The sequence below is a fragment of the Diceros bicornis genome, chromosome 17 (genome assembly GCF_020826845.1).
Source record: "Diceros bicornis minor isolate mBicDic1 chromosome 17, mDicBic1.mat.cur, whole genome shotgun sequence".
Lineage (NCBI taxonomy): Eukaryota > Metazoa > Chordata > Mammalia > Perissodactyla > Rhinocerotidae > Diceros > Diceros bicornis.
In genome coordinates this window covers 29611706-29628002 of record NC_080756.1, presented here as the reverse complement: position 1 = coordinate 29628002, position 16297 = coordinate 29611706, and the positions used below count along the sequence as shown (strand labels likewise).

Here is a 16297-nt window from a genome sequence, read left to right as displayed (position 1 = left end):
AGGCAAAGTGGATCCAACATATGATAATAGAAGTCCATGAAGAAAATCAAAGCAAAGAACAGACAAATATTAAAAATTACAATTCATTAGCACATGACTTAAAGAAAAATAAAATTAGATTTGCATCAGACTTTTTGACAGAAATGCTTTATGACAGAAGAAAATGGAATAATATATTTAATATACTCAAGAAAAGAAAATGTGATCAAAAGATTTTATATTCTTCCTGTTTAAAAGGCGTAAATTATTATCAACATACAAGAGCCGGGGAATATTGTTCCCATGAGCTTTTCTAAAGAATCTACTAGAGATTGAGCTTTAGATAACCAAAATTACTAGAGAAACATTGACATGTGGAACAGTGGTGAGAACTACTTACAGAACTAAGACTAAATTAAGGATAAAAGAGAGAAAATAAAGTATGCAATGGCAATATGGTCTCATAATGCTGATATAGGACAACATTATTCCAAGTAACAAGTGAAAATTCCCAGTGATCTAGGCACTAAGCATCAATGATTACTAACACCAAACAAGAGTGAAAACAAGACACCATTTGCCTCCTAGTTCACACCGCCACCAATAGGTTTACTAAATGAACTGACCCTGTGTGTGATCAACCTTCTGATTCAATCTGTCAAATTGAAGAAATACAAAGAACAGAAAAACACAATGAATCGCATCATAAGCACATAGTCAGTAAGATCCCAGCTGTGGAACTGTAAGTCAGATGGTCTAGACACTCTAAGAGATAAGTTGTAAGAAAAACAAAGAGATGGAGAGAAAACTGTAGATTAAAACAGACAGAAAATACGTACCAATTCTTTTTTTAAATGAGCAAGACTAAACTATAATGTTGAGAGATGCACACTTGGATGATAAAACTGTAAATAAACTCACACACACACATAAGTCATTACTCTTTGAAAATAGAGAGTGCTCTGATTAGGAGGGGCACATAGAAGGACTTTTTGGGGTGGCTGTCAAAGTTCTATTTCTTGACCTTGCTAATGGTTACAAAGATGTTTGCCTTATAATAATTCACTATGTTTTTCATTTTTTGTACTGTTTTCTCTATTTTTTACAATAAACAAAAGAGAAAAATAAATGCAAAATAAAAGACTTTCCCCTCTAAAAATAATTGAGACAATTCATTGACAGCATAACTGCAAAACTGCACAAACAGAAATTTTACAGAGATTTCTTTATAAAGAATAAAAATGATCCTTGAAGGAAACATACAAATGCATGAAAAAACAAAGAGCACATGATAGGAAACATATGGAAAATATAAAAGACTATTGATGATATAAAACAACAATAAAATTTCTTGCATTTTTACATTGTATGCAAAATTAACATCACAGGGGCCAGCCCTGAGGCATAGTGGTTAAGTTTGGCATGCTCCGCTTCGGCGGCCTGGGTTCTCAGGTTTAGATCCCACGCATAGACCTACATCACTCGTCAGCCATGCTGTGGCAGCGACCCACCTACAAAATAGAGGAAGATTGGTACAGATGTTAGCCCGGGGCTAATTCTCCTCAAGTGAAAAAAGAGGAGGAATGGCAGCAGATGTTAGCTCAGGGTGAATCTTCCTCAGTCAAAAAAAAATTAACATCATAAAAATGGCACCAAAGATGGGAGTGGAGATAGATAAGGAGTTAAAATGTTTGAAGGACCAAGTATTTTCTGGGAAGTTGTAACAAAACTAATTTGCATCAGATTCTAAAATATCAAGACTATATGCTGAAATCTTTAGAGTAACTAATAAAAGAATAGTAAAAGAAAGTAAAACTAACAAGCTAACATTGTGAAAAATGTATATATTTAGTCAAATCCAAAGAAGGAAAAAAAAAGAGAGAGAAAGAATTTAAAATATGTGAATAAAATAAAAAGAAATAGTAAAATGGTAAATTTAAACCCAAACAGATTGGTAATGACATTAGTTGTAAATGATCCAAACAGTCCAAATAAAAGACAGAGATTATAAATGTAGATTTATTTTTAAGCCCAATTATCTGCTGCTTAAAGAGATACACCTTACATATAAAAACACAGGAAAGTTAAAAGTAAATCCATGAGAAAAGATAAACCATACAAACATCAAACAAAAGAAAGATAGTTTATTCAAATATCATGCAAAGTAGAATTTAAGGCAAGAAACATCACTAGAGAATAAAGCCCTGAAGTGAGGAACTGCTAAAGAAATGACAGGGGCACTTTTAAAGGAAACAGAAGCCAGCTTGAAGGTGCTCCCATTGGGCAAATTTGGGACCATTTGAGCACCAAAATAAATGATAGTAACATATGAAAATCCATCAAATAAAAGAGGAAATCATGAGTCCACATTTATAAAATAAATGAATAAATTAAAAGTTTAATGAGGAAGAAGTTTAACGCTCTCAAAGTATCTCCCCATATATTCATTAACTACCTTCCCAACATAACTCCCAGAGTCCCTTCGCAAAATCAATATTAACTACAAAAAGGAAAAAGTAACTCTTTTGCTGGAGAAGGCTAGCAAACACCAATTTCAAGTGATCAAAGTTAACCTAACCAGAAATAAGGCAAATCAAAATCTGTACCACCAGACAGGATATAATGAGAAGAGCACAGTATCACTTTTGTGATATTCTATCCAAAGTTGCATCATGACGGGGAAAAAAATATCACATAAAGTCAAAATGAGAGAAATTGTACAAAGTAGTTGGCATTCCAACTGGCCCTGATGGTCTAGCAGTCAAGATTCAGTGCTCTCACCACTGCAGCCCAGGTTCCTGGTCAGAGAACCACATCACCCATCTATAGGTTGTCATGCTGTGGTGATTGCATGTTGCTGTGATGCTGAAAGCTATGCCACTGGTATTTCAAATACCAGCAAGGTCACCTATGGTGGACAGGTTTCAGTGAAGCTTCTAGACTAAGACAGAGTAGGAAGAAGGACCTGGCCACACAATTCCAAAAGTGGCCATGAAAACTCTTATGAATATCAGTGGAGCGTGGCCTGATATAGCACTGGAAGATGAGGGGACGGCGCAAAAAGAGCCAGCAGGGTTCTTCACTGCTGTACACAGAGTCACTAGGAGTTGGAATCAACCGGACAGCACTAACAACAAAGCTGGCATTCCATCTTCAAACGTGTCAAAGTAATCAATGTAAAAAAAGACTGAGAAACTATTCAAGATCAAAAGAGACCAAAAAAAAAAAAAAAACAGGTAAATGCAATAGGTAATTCTGAATGGGATCCATTTCCTAAAAGATATTATGGAGGGTCCGGCCTGGTGGCGTAGTGGTTAAGTTCACGTGTTCTGCTTTAGCAGCCTGGGCTTCGCAGGTTTGGATCCGGGTGCGGACCCACACAATGCTTATCAAGCCATGCTGTGGCAGGCATCCCACACATAATGTAGAAGAAGATGGGCATGGATGTTAGCCCAGGGCCAACCTTCCTCAGCAACAAAATAAGAGGATTGGCCACAGCTGTTAGCTCAGGACTAACCTTCCTCACCGGAAAAAAAAAAAAAAAAGATACTATTGGGACAATTGGTGAAACTTCAATGGGCTTTTAGGATTAGATGGTAGAAATATGTCAGTGTTAGTTCCCTGATTCTGATTATTAGATTATGTTATGTAGGAGAATGTCCTTTATACAATAAAGTATTCAAGCACTATAAGCATCACATTGGCAACTTATTCTCAAATAGTTCAAAGGGAAAAAATTGTTTGCAAACTATATTTGCAACGTTTCTATGTTTGAGATAGTTTCAAAATTATAAAAAAACACTTTGAATCTGAAAGCTAATAAAAGTCTAACATATCAAAACTTGCTGGATATAGTGAAAACTTCTTTAAAGGGAAATTTATAGCCTAAAATGCATAATTAGAAAAGAAAAATAACTGAAGATAAATGTTAAGTTCTCTACCTCAAGAACTTAGAACAGCAAATTAAATTTTTTTAAAAAGTAGGAAAAAATAAAGATAATTGCGCTAATCAATGAAATTTTTAAAAATTAAATAGAGATAACCAACAAAGGCAAAAGTTGATTCTTTGAAAAGACTAATAAACTTGATAAATTTCTACCAAGATGGATCAAGGGTAAAAAACAGTGAAAATACAAATAATCAATATCAGAAAGCAAAAAGGGGAGCATCATTTTAGATCCTACAGAAATTAAACATATCTTAAGAGTATATTATAAGCAACTTTATGCCAATAAATTTGAGAATTTGGGTGAAATGGACAAATTCCTGGAAAAACTGCATATAAAATTGACAGAAGAGGAAATTGAAATCCAAAGTAGACATATATGTAAGAAAGAAATAGAATCTGAAATTAAAACATTCCACAAAGAAATAGCCAGGCTCAGAACACTTTAGCAGCAAATTCTTCCAAACATTTATCTAAGACATAACATTAATCTTTCACATATTCTTCCAGAGTATAGAAAAAGAGGAAATACTTTCAAACACTTTTAATGGGGTCTGCCTAATCTTAACAACAAGTTTATGCCAAGGAAGAAAATTTATAGGTCAAGATCACTCATAACATAACACAAAATTCTAATAAATATCAGCAAAGCATAGCAAGCAATATATTATAATGATAATAGATCAAGAATCAATTGGATTATTCCATAAATATATTTATTTTAATACTGAAAATCAAGCATGTAATTCACCACATTAACAAAATAAAGAAAAATCATATAATCATCTCATAGATGCAAATATATGAAAACTTTACCCCTAGGATCAGGAACAAGACAAGGACACCTCCTATCAACACTTTCATGCAACACTGTATGAGAAGTGCTTGTCAGTACAATAAATACTATGATTAGAAAGAAAAAATTAAAATTCATTATGTGTGAATCACTCTAGTTCACGAAGGAAAATTTTTTTAATCCACAAACTATTATTAGTAAATAAACTGAGCAAGGTCACTTCAGAGTTATTATCCAAAAAATAAAGAGATATTTTATAAGCCACAATAATAAATAGAAATGAAAAATGAGTTACACTGGCATCAAAAATATATCGTATCACTAGGGGTAAATCCTATTAAAGTTGTACAAGACCCCTACATAGAAAACTATAAACTATTATTCAGAGAAACTAAAGAAAACATAAATAGAGAAGTATCCATATTCACAGATTATAAGGCATACTATTTTACATATTTCAATTCTCTCAAATTGATCTACAGCTTCAATGCAATCTCAAATCTCATAGGGTGTGTGTATAAATTAAGAAATTCTAAGATTTCTATGGAGATGTAAAAAGCTAAGAATAGCCTAGAACACGGTTCAGAAAACTACAGCCCATGAGCCAAATCTGGCCTGCCACCTGTTGTATAAATTAAGGTTCTTTGGGGGCATAGCCATAATCAACCATTCATATATTGCCTACTGCTGCTTTCATGCTACAATGGCTACAGAGACCATAGGGACCGCCGAGCCTAAAATATTTATCCCTGACCCCTATTTACACCTGGTCCTTTACAGAAAAAAAAATTGCTGACTCCTGGCCTAGAAAATCTTGAAGAAAAAGAAAAAACTACAAAGCCCACACAACCAGTTATTAAGACAGAGCAGTATAACACAACGGAACCCTCAACAGGGCCCTCACATATAAAGTAATTTCATTTACGGCCAAGGAGATATGATTGTACAGAAAAGAATGAAAATCTCTTCAATAAATGCTCCTAGGTCAAGTAGATACCATTTGGAATCAAAGCAAATTTTCCCTCAAGCCAAACACAAAAATTAACCCCAGAGGAATTATAGATCTAAATATGAAAGTTAAAACAATAAAACTTCTTGAAATATAACATTGGGAACACCATCATGGCCTTCGGATAAGAAAGATTCCTTAAACAGAACAAAAGCACAGATCATAAATAAATAAATTGCTATGCTGACCTAAATTAAAAATGGGAACTTCTGTTCACCAAAATATATGGTTCAGAAAATATATGGTTCAGAAAGTAAAAAGCCATGCTCCAAAAGGAGAGAAGATATTTGCAAGACATATCAATAACAAAAATTCCTATCCTGAAGATATAAAGAACTCCTAAAAATCAGTCAGAAAATAAGCAGACCACCCGAACATACACTTCATAAGAGGACAGTCAAATGGCCAAGAGGCCTACCAAAGGGTGCTCACCCACATTACTCATCCGGAAGTTAAAATGAAAACAAGATATCTTTACACTAACCAGAATGGAAATATTAAAAAGACTGATAATACAAAGCACTGGCAAGGATGGACTGCAATGAGAATGACAGATGGAAAATTCTGGAAAACAATTTGGCAGTATCTACTGAAGATGAAAATATGCATACCCGCTGGCTCAGAAATTTTACTCCTACATGTACAGACAACAATAATACATAAATATAAGATCTAAAAGACATGTACAAGAATGTTCTAATCAGTTAATCACAACATTCAACAACTGGATACAAACCAAAAGTCTATCCACAGTAGAATGGGTAAATAAATTGGGGTATATTCATAAAATAGAAAACCATACAGCAACGAATATGAACAAACTATTGCCATGTGCATGGATAGATTCCACAAGCATAATTCTGAGTGAAAGAAACTAGACACAAACAAATAAATACTATATAACTCTATTTATATATGGCTAAAAATAGGCAAAATTATTCTATAGTGCTAGAAGTCAGGTTGGTGATTTAACTTGGGAGGAGGGAAGGGCACAGTCAGAATTCCTGGATGCTAGTAATGTTCTATTTCTTGATCTGGGTGGTGGTTACACGGATGTGTTCACATCTAACAAATTCATTGTGCTGTGTGATTCGTACACTTTGTTTGGGTGTGTTTTATTTCAATAAAAAGGTATGTATTAAAAACAGAACAGAAATACAGCCATAAAAAAGAAGCAAATTATGCCATTTGAGACAATATGAATGAATCTTGAAGGCATTAAGCAAGTGAAATAAGTCAGACAGAGAAAGACAAATACTGTATGATCTCACTTATATGTGGAATCTGAAAAAACCAAACTCAAAGAAACAGAACAGATTGGTGGTTGTGAGGGGCAGGAAGTGGGAGAAATGGGTGAAGGTGATCAAAGGGTAAAAACTTCCAGTTATAAGATAAAGATAAATAAGCTCTTTATCTTATATGTAATGTACGGTATAGTGACTACAGTTGGCAATACTATATTGTATATTTGAATAGATTTTAAAAGTTCTCACCACAAGGAAAATTATATATACATATATATAATAAATATATATATCCATATACAAATAAAACTATGTAAGGTGATGGGTGTGTTCACTAGCCTTATTGTGGTAATCATTTTGCAACAAATACATATATCAAATCATGACGTTGTACACTTTAAACTTACACAATCTTATATGTCAATTATATCTCAATAAAGCTGGAAAAAATAAAATAAATGAAAACAGAACAGCACAAAATAATTCGAGACCAAAATTATTCTGGACTTGTTTCTCAACTAAGAGTCAGCAAAGTTCTGTTGAAAGTGTGATTCTTGTTCAATCAGTCACAAAACATTGACAGAGCTAATAGACTTCAACTTAGCCTGATAAACTATGGGCAACTTATATTAAGCCACGGCTTCTGGGGCCGGCCCGGTGGCTTAGTGGTTAAGTGTGCGTGCTCCGCTGTTGGCAGCCCAGGTTTGGATCCCGGGCACGCACCGACGCACTGCCTCTCTGGCCATGCTGAGGCTGCGTCCCACATACAGCAACTAGAAGGATGTGCAACTATGACATGCAACTGTCTACTGGGGCTTTGGGGAAGGAAAAAAAAAAAAAAAAGACGATGATTGGCAATAGATGTTAGCTCAGAGCCGGTCTTCCTCAGAAAAAAGAGGAGGATTAGCATGGATGTTAACTCAGGGCTGATCTCCCTCACAAAATAAATAAATAAATAAATAAATAAATAAATAAATAAATAAATAAATAAATAAGTCATAGCTTCTAATTATCTATGACCAGGAATATTTGTAAAACTATCTTATGTCCTTTTCTAAATAGAAAAATTTTAAGGCCAATCTGCAGTTCTTTTTCCAAAACTGGTATGGCTGACATTGGGAATCCAAACGAACGTACACAGTATTTTCTTTAGGGACACACAACATATTTTTGCTAAAACAGCAATGCCTTAAGACTGACTATACACTCCAGAGAGTACATTGGTTTTACAAAGTTCCTTCAACCACATGCCACACAACTGTTCGTCAAATGTCTTCTGTTACAATCCCCGCAGTCAAGCACAGTGGAGAAGTTGTGATAGATATAGTGAGGATTCTTCAAATATCTACTAGAGGAATACAGTCTCTATAGATTGAATTCTCAGCAGTATATTGTAATTAAAATCTTTTTTTAAAGAAAAGAAAAGAAAATCAAATCAAACAAAAATGTTCAGGTGCTCTGCAGCATGAATCCAATAGTGAAGACTGTGTTCATGCCACACAACACCCTCAATGGTTCAGCAACAATGATTGCCTATAGACTGTGGGGAGCTTCCTCTGTCCTGTAACAATAACTTTAGATGTTCCACTCTAATATTTCTATAGAACAAAAAGCAGAGAATGAAATGAGTATCCCCTAAGCTTTCAGAGGAGAAAATAGCATGTTTTCAATGGATGCTATAATTCAAATTCCAAAATATGTAAAGTTACAATAAAGAGCAGCAGAATAAGCAGTGAGCTCTCATAACTAGTTAGCATGGCACACAAATGTTCTTGTATGAAAAATGTGACCTTTGTACCAAATGATCTAAAGGGATTCTCCTAACTCATAAATTCCGAAACCGTGACAGTTAAATGTGTGCCTGTACTTGAGGGTATCCTCAAATTTATCCTTTCAACGAATAATAATTGAGCACCTTCTAAGAACAAAGCCCTGTCCTAAATGCTGTGGTGTGGGAGCTTGACCTGTAAGGAGCACTGAGTTAGGAAGTGAAGCTAAGACATATAAGAAAATAAGTTCACAAAAAAGTCCTTAATGTTTGTTGAATGATATAAAGTAGAAGGTAACACGGACCATAAGAAAGATACAGAAATGATGGGATTCTAAAGGTGCAAGGAGGAAATTCTAGTTGTGAAGTTTAGACAAGACTAGCAGGTAAAGTAACATTTAAACTGAGCTATGAAGAATTCTCTCATCCTTTCTGAATATGTGTGTGTTCATATATTATACATATATTATTCAGTATGGAGATGAATAAATGTTAAAATAGCTCAATGTCAATGGAATGGTACAGAAGCAGAGACAATGTCAAACTATAGTAATCAGCATTTGGTGGTAGATTTGCCTCCAAACTAAATCACTGTGGGTTATAACAACTTCAGCTCGCTTTCTTTCGTCACATACTAACTTAGGGAATCTGGAACCAACTCTATAATTATAAATGTTTAAAAGTAATCCATAAAATAGATTACCTATGGATAACTAAAATTTAACTCAAAGAAGTTAATTGCAACATTTTCAGAACATCTCAAAGTCAACTGTTCATCCTTAGGGATGTTACTTTGCTATTTCCACTTGCCACTAAGAGGTTTACATATTTTCATAATTCATGGCACCTCAGTATCATTTCTAGCTCCAAAATTATTATGCACTGAAATATCATTTTAGTTTTAAAAGATCAATTACTTCAAGAGCTTTTGATAATTCACAATCATTAGATAGAATTTATTGAAGCTATGCAGGTAATTCTAATAGAGTCAGATATAAATTTAAAATTGTATATTTCAACTACAGATTGATTTTAAATAAATTTTTCTATCCCTTTATTTGGAGCATTTGTTTCAAAATATTTTAAGATCTCTCTTTTTTTATTCCTCTTTACTATCTAAAAGTAATTCATCCCAGAACATAAAATTATGTGGCTAGTTACTACATGCTTTTGCAGAGTGCATCTAAATTCAAATACAAACACAACCACTATGTCACTGATACAGTGTTGATACCTAAATTAGTAAATTGACTGTACAGACACACTGAAGTTGCTGGTAAAATTCTCCAACTATATGCATGTCCTTGAGGTAGAAATATGTCTATTTTAAAATTTTGTCTACCACTGTAGTTACATAATAGTCACCCAATAAATAAGTCAAATTAATAAATGGGTAGATATATTTAAAATTATTAATAAGGTATCTGTAATATTGTTTTACTTATCTGATTCCAAATATCCTGAGATTAATTATCAGAGTGGTTTTTGCTATTCCTTATAAAATAATGTTCAATACTTAAAAGATAATTGGAAGAATTGACAAAATGACTAGAAAACTCTTTTGAACGCGATAGCATCGTAAATAACAGACTTGCAAGGAAATTAGAGCTAATCCAGCCCAAATTCTTTCCTGATGAATCAGTCTAGCCCTTGTTTATAAATTCCAGTAACAGGATATCTGCTACACTTCCAGCATACAGGTCTAGGAAACCCATTCTGCTGTGAGCTACTCTAACTGTTAAAAAGGTCTTCCTCACAATGGATTAAATAATGCCTCTTTGTCTCTCTATCCTTTGGGCCAAATTTTTTGCTTCCTCCTTTTTTGTCTCAACTTCAAGTAAGTGTACCCCCATTTCTAAGTGAAAATACTTTAAGAGTTTGAAGACAATTATTATGACTATGCAGAGTCTTTGCATTTTTCAGATTAAACATTCCTTTACTCACATGGCATAGCTTCTATGCCTTTCTTCAAGATGGTAGCCCACCTCAAAAATATACTTGGCATTTTGATGGTCTCAAATTGAAAAGCAACCCTCCGGATTTGCTCCCACCAGAGCAAGATACAACAGTATTTGATTGAATCACACAAAATTGCCAACACTCAACCATTTCTGACCTACAAAAATGACAATTACATATAGTTCAACATAATAGCATTATCTTCCCTGATGTAAGCACTGCACATCCATCAAGGCATCCTCAGATTGCATTAGCTTTTTAGCAGCTGTGTAACACCACAGCTTCATATTAGGTTTGGGGCCAAGTAAATCCCATAGGTCATTTTCCCATCAACTCCTGGGCTTATGCAAGGAATATTACAGAATTTTATAATGTAGGAATTTACTTACCTGCCACCTACTAGTTTTGATATCCTTAGAAAAGTTTTTTGATCTCTTAGAATCCCAATGTATCCTTAATCATATAGTGCTTACTATGGGCCAGACACTGTTATCCGTGGTTCACATTTAATCCTCACAGCAACCATGTGAGCTAGAATCATTATCATCATTCCCCACATTACAGATAAGGAAACAGAGACACTGAGAATCAAGTGTATTCCCTTACCCACTACATCATACTGGCTCTCAAAATAAGGAAACTGTTTTTCTCAAATGGTTTTGTGGGGATTTAATAATATATATAGCGTGTTTCATTTGTTTACCCCTTCTTTTATCCAGAAAGTTTAATTGGCTGCTAAATATAAGGGACTTTAGCCCCAAAATCCTTGTCTCTTGCATCTGGCATTTCCTTTCTATTCTTCCAGACCATTCTCTAGTTCTTAACACTTTTAATTCTTTTGAAACGCTGTCTATTGAAATTGCCGCTTAACTGGTATCTCCCCATCTTCATCCATCTGCTCCTCCCTAATCTATATAATTCTGGATCCTATTCTCATTACTTTCCCAATTTCTACTTTGTTTTTATACCTCCTTTGAGTATTATTCCCTCTTACTAATACTTTTGACTCCTTCAAAGAGAAAAAAATAAACAAGTAAAATATTCTGTTTTCTGTTTTATTTTAATATTATGCCATTTTCCCTAAATAGTAGGCCTCCTCTTCCTATTTGTCTTTCATTCAGAGACAAGCTTAGAAAATAAGAATAAAGCCCCAAAGATCAATTTATAGAATTTCTTTCCATTAATAAAACCAGACTGTGAAGGCTGGGATAAGGATTCTGCAAAGCAAGGTAGTCTGATAGTAGGGGCTCTAGAGCCAGATGGCCTGGGTTGAAATCCCCACTGTGTTATTTACAACTGTGTAACTTTGGTCAGGTCGCTTAAGCTTTCTGAGCTTCAGTTTCCTCATGTGTAAAATGAGGATCATAATTGCAACTATCTCTTAAGTTTGCTGTGCAAACTAAATTAGTCAAAATATCTAACGGCCTTAGAACAGTTAGTCATTATTATTATGAAAGACCTTGTAAATTAAGTAAGAAATTTATATCTCATTGCTTAGGCAATAGGAAAGCCTTATCATCAGAGATTTGCATTGGCCTAGTCCTGTACCTTATGGATACTTATCTCAGTTCCTTTATTGGTCCCTCAAGTAATGTAATTTTCTGAACACTCCTAGTAAATGCTCAGCCCCATCTAGCCTGACACCTACGGTCAGTCAGTAGTTCCACTGGATTGTTCCAAGCCTTTGAGAAAGGGAACTCTAGAGTGAATGACAAGAGACAGCATGTCTTTTAGGAAAATAATCAAAGGAATAATTAGACAGTGGAACAAGAGAGAGGAAGGGAATGGATTGAGGAGAAGGAAGTAACAGGGAAGACAAAAGATAACATGGATCTGAATAAATGAGGTGGCTCATCTACAATTTTTTTTTTTATGAAAGAGAATTCATAACACCGGATAACTGATTAAATGAGGAAGGTCTGGGAGAGAAAGTCAAGGATGGCAACAAAAACTGCAGTTTGATATTTGGGCCATATTTGGAGCAAAGAAGAAGCAGGCATACAGTAAGACAATGAGTTTGCATTTGGATATGTAGAGTTGGAGATAAACACCAAATACCCATATGGAAATGTACAGAAGCAACGAGATATGAGAAACTGGTGCTCAATAGCCCACCGACCCACTATCAGTAGGGACAATTTTTGAATTGGTTTATTCTCCCAGTTTTGAGAATAAATTGCAATGATCTCTTCTTACCCTCTCTCTCACAATTGAGATACATGAGTAAAATGGCTGACTGTAAAGCAATCTGTGGCAACAAATAGCACGAATCTCACTAGGGAAATCTCACCAGAAACTGTAACCTCATTAAAATAATGCATTAACTTCCTGAGATAACCAGCAACTACACACAGATGGAAATGTCTATTATTTTAATATGTTCCCCTCTCCTCCAGCAATCATCCTTCCATTTGAATGCGGACATCCACTAGAAAATAAATTAACTCAAGTAATAATTCTGCCACCTTGCTTTTGCTTCACTAAACGAAGTATATTTATATTAGAAAACTGACTTTCCACTTTATTTTCAAATAAATTACTAACTGGCAAAAAGCAGGTGATAGTTGATATTAAGCACCACATTTCAAACCCTTTAAATGTGGTATTTTATGAAAATCAGCAGTTGACCTCTAAAAGTGAGACTAAGTCCACAGACTTCAATTTCCTAAGGATTGCAACACATTAAATTTACGTAATAGATCGCAACACTAAATTTACTTTTGACTGAGGAAAATACAAGTTTCAAAGCTAGAATGTTCCACAGGAAGGTCATAAATCAGCCAAATATTTAGGATTATTAAAAATGAAACACAAAGGTTACTTTCATAAAATGAAAAAAAATTCAATCTTTGGGTTGAAAAAGACAACTAAAAACAGAAAAGTATCATCTTCATCAAATTATAACTTATACCATATCTTCCAGCACAGTGATTTTTTAAAAAGAATTTTAATTGTTACCTCTCTCCATTCTTTATTTCCAACTCCTTGTACATATAAGACACAAACTACAAAAGAAGGAAAAAAATATATATAAATGTCTTTTATAAACATCAGATATGAACATATACAATTTATTTTTCAGCTGTCCAAAAACTACATCAAAATTAATTCCTAATTCCTAGCCTTACTCTTGCAAGAAAATTGCTAGTAAATCATCAAATGATTAAAAATTTTTGTAAAGAGAGAAAAAAACTATATCAGATCTTCAGAACTTAATATGCATAGAGCTTGGCACATAAAAAATATAATAATTATTTGCTAATGACTTCATCTGCATTACACTACAGACGTAGATAAATTTTAAAACCATAGTTTAACACTGAAATATTTCAGTATGTTACTAGATATAAGTCAAAAGCTCTTCCTAAGATACCTACTGTGCTCAAAGCCATCATAGGAAGGACAACCTAGAGCAAATCATACACTATATTTCGTATTTGCCATTCCCACCCTTAATATTTGTAAACAGGTAAGAAACCCTGTCAACCACAAAAAGAAGTAAAAAAAAGGGAGATTAAGAGTTTGGGATAAAGATTAAGGGATTAAAAAAAGTTCTGCCCATTTGTCAAATGAGCCCCAGGAATTTTTTAATACCCACAAATTGTAATGTCTTTTCCCCAATGACTACCTCAAGAATTCTTCTAACATCTAACAAAACCTTTCCCTTATAATTAAACCACATTGGTTCACACATTTGTAGAGATGGAGAGTTGCTGGGTATCAATTTCTAAATATTACAAGATTTGTAAACACTGGCTTACTTTTACATTAATTTATTTAATGATTTAATTAAATGATTTAATTAATTTAATGATTTATACATTAATTCTGCTGTTTTCTAATTCAAACAGTGTTTTTCATTTTACAAGTTACCTCCGATTTTCAATATCTCTAATTAGGAATCAAAAAATCGAGCTCAGGGGCCGGTCCAGTGGCACAAGTGGTTAAGTGTGCGCACTCCACTGCGGCGGCCCGGGGTTAGCCAGTTTGGATCCTGGGAGCGCACTGAGGCACCGGTTGTCAAACCATGATGTGGCGGAGTCTCATATAAAGTGGAGGAAGACAGGAATGGATGTTAGTCCAGGGCCAGTCTTCCTCAGCAAAAAGAGGAGGATTGGCAGATGTTAGCTCAGGGCTGATCTTCCTCATAAAAAAAATAAAATAAAATAAATCGAGCTCATACAAGAAGATGTTACATATTTCATTTGGTTGTGTATGCCTTTATATACTGCTTTTATTTACAAAAAAAAAAAGGAAAAGTATTGCTCTATGACTAAATCACTTAAAATTATCCTGCATTATGGTTGTCTTTCAAATACAGTTTCTACCATATGATCATACCATGAGGTTGTAATTTCAAAGTGAACTGTCCTACATTGGCGTCATCTGTATTTTCATCTTATCCTCAAAGTGCTAACCAGCTCCCTCTTTAGCCAGAGTACTGCCCAGGTAGATAAGAATGCAGGGCTTGAGACCATCCCCCTTCTTGCTTTCTAGGCTTTAAAAGAAATACATAAACAAGAACTATGTGCTTCATACAATTTTTGCAAAATCAAGTAAAGTAAAGTAGGTAAAATAAGTAGACTGTTTCAAAAAGCAAGTAATAGATACTTACTTGGATCAGACTTCGAAAATGTGTCTCTGTCAAGAAGATTTCTGTTGAATAAAACAGAAAATGTTAAAGAATATAAGGCCAAAATGTTTATATAAATATATATAAATGTGTATATATATTATATATGTGATATATATTATATACATACATATGACTAAATAAAAATTTGCTAAAGATCTGCTTGTGCTTATTCCAACTGAACATTGCTGGAGTTCAAGAAGCCCGAAGGGGCTTATTTGTTCAGCCTGGCACTGTAGTTAGCCGATAACAAGACTCTCCACATTCTAAAAGTAAAATCTCTGTGGGAGAATTAACTGTTTTAGGTTTCCTTTTATACCTTCACTAATGAGGATATAGATGCTCAGAATGTTTCCTGAATTGTGAGTTGTTACTAATGCAAAATGGTTTGAGATTCAGAGCCCACAATCACATTGGTCCATAAAATTAGATGGCAACGGCGAAGGGTCATCTATTGACATTTGTGTGATGTCAACCCACATGAGCTTTATGCTGCTATTGTGGTTTGAGAATTTAAGATGAAAGTACAGATCTTGTTTGAAGATTCTTTTCCGTAGAGGAAAAGATTAAAAAGGTAGACAAGGCTATTACTAGCAGCTATTTATTCTTTTTTAGAGGTATTTCCACATCTACAACAGAATAAAAATGGAAAATCAGAAAGTGTGAAAGTCTGGATTCCTCTGATATTGGGGTATCCTGTTACCTTCAGTGATAGTAACACAGTCCTACACTTTATGCTCGTAACCATAACCCTGAGTAATCCAAAAAAAGTTAAGTTCAGTATGCTCTGATTAATAAGGCAATTATTAGAAAAATTTTCATCTAAAACTAATTTTTTTCCTAAAAAGTGATAATTTGAAGTTATATCCTTATCTGAAAAATTTGGCTATCTAGAATGATGTCTCGAAGGTTCCAAAAGTTAAATTTGTATTTCATCTTCATCCTCCATTAGTTGGTAATAAT

The 16297-nt window shown here is 34.1% G+C and overlaps 1 protein-coding gene across 1 annotated transcript in view; it reads right to left on the bottom strand.

Annotated features, from left to right (window-relative positions):
• Positions 1-16297, bottom strand: part of CPNE8 (copine 8) — a 205010-nt gene that overhangs the window by 161359 nt on the left and 27354 nt on the right. The window contains exons 2-3 of the mRNA XM_058558514.1: positions 15317-15357; positions 13660-13706 (exon numbers count right to left, since the gene is read on the bottom strand). Coding sequence (XP_058414497.1) covers positions 13660-13706; positions 15317-15357 — 88 coding nt within the window. The remainder of the gene's footprint in view (positions 1-13659; positions 13707-15316; positions 15358-16297) is intronic.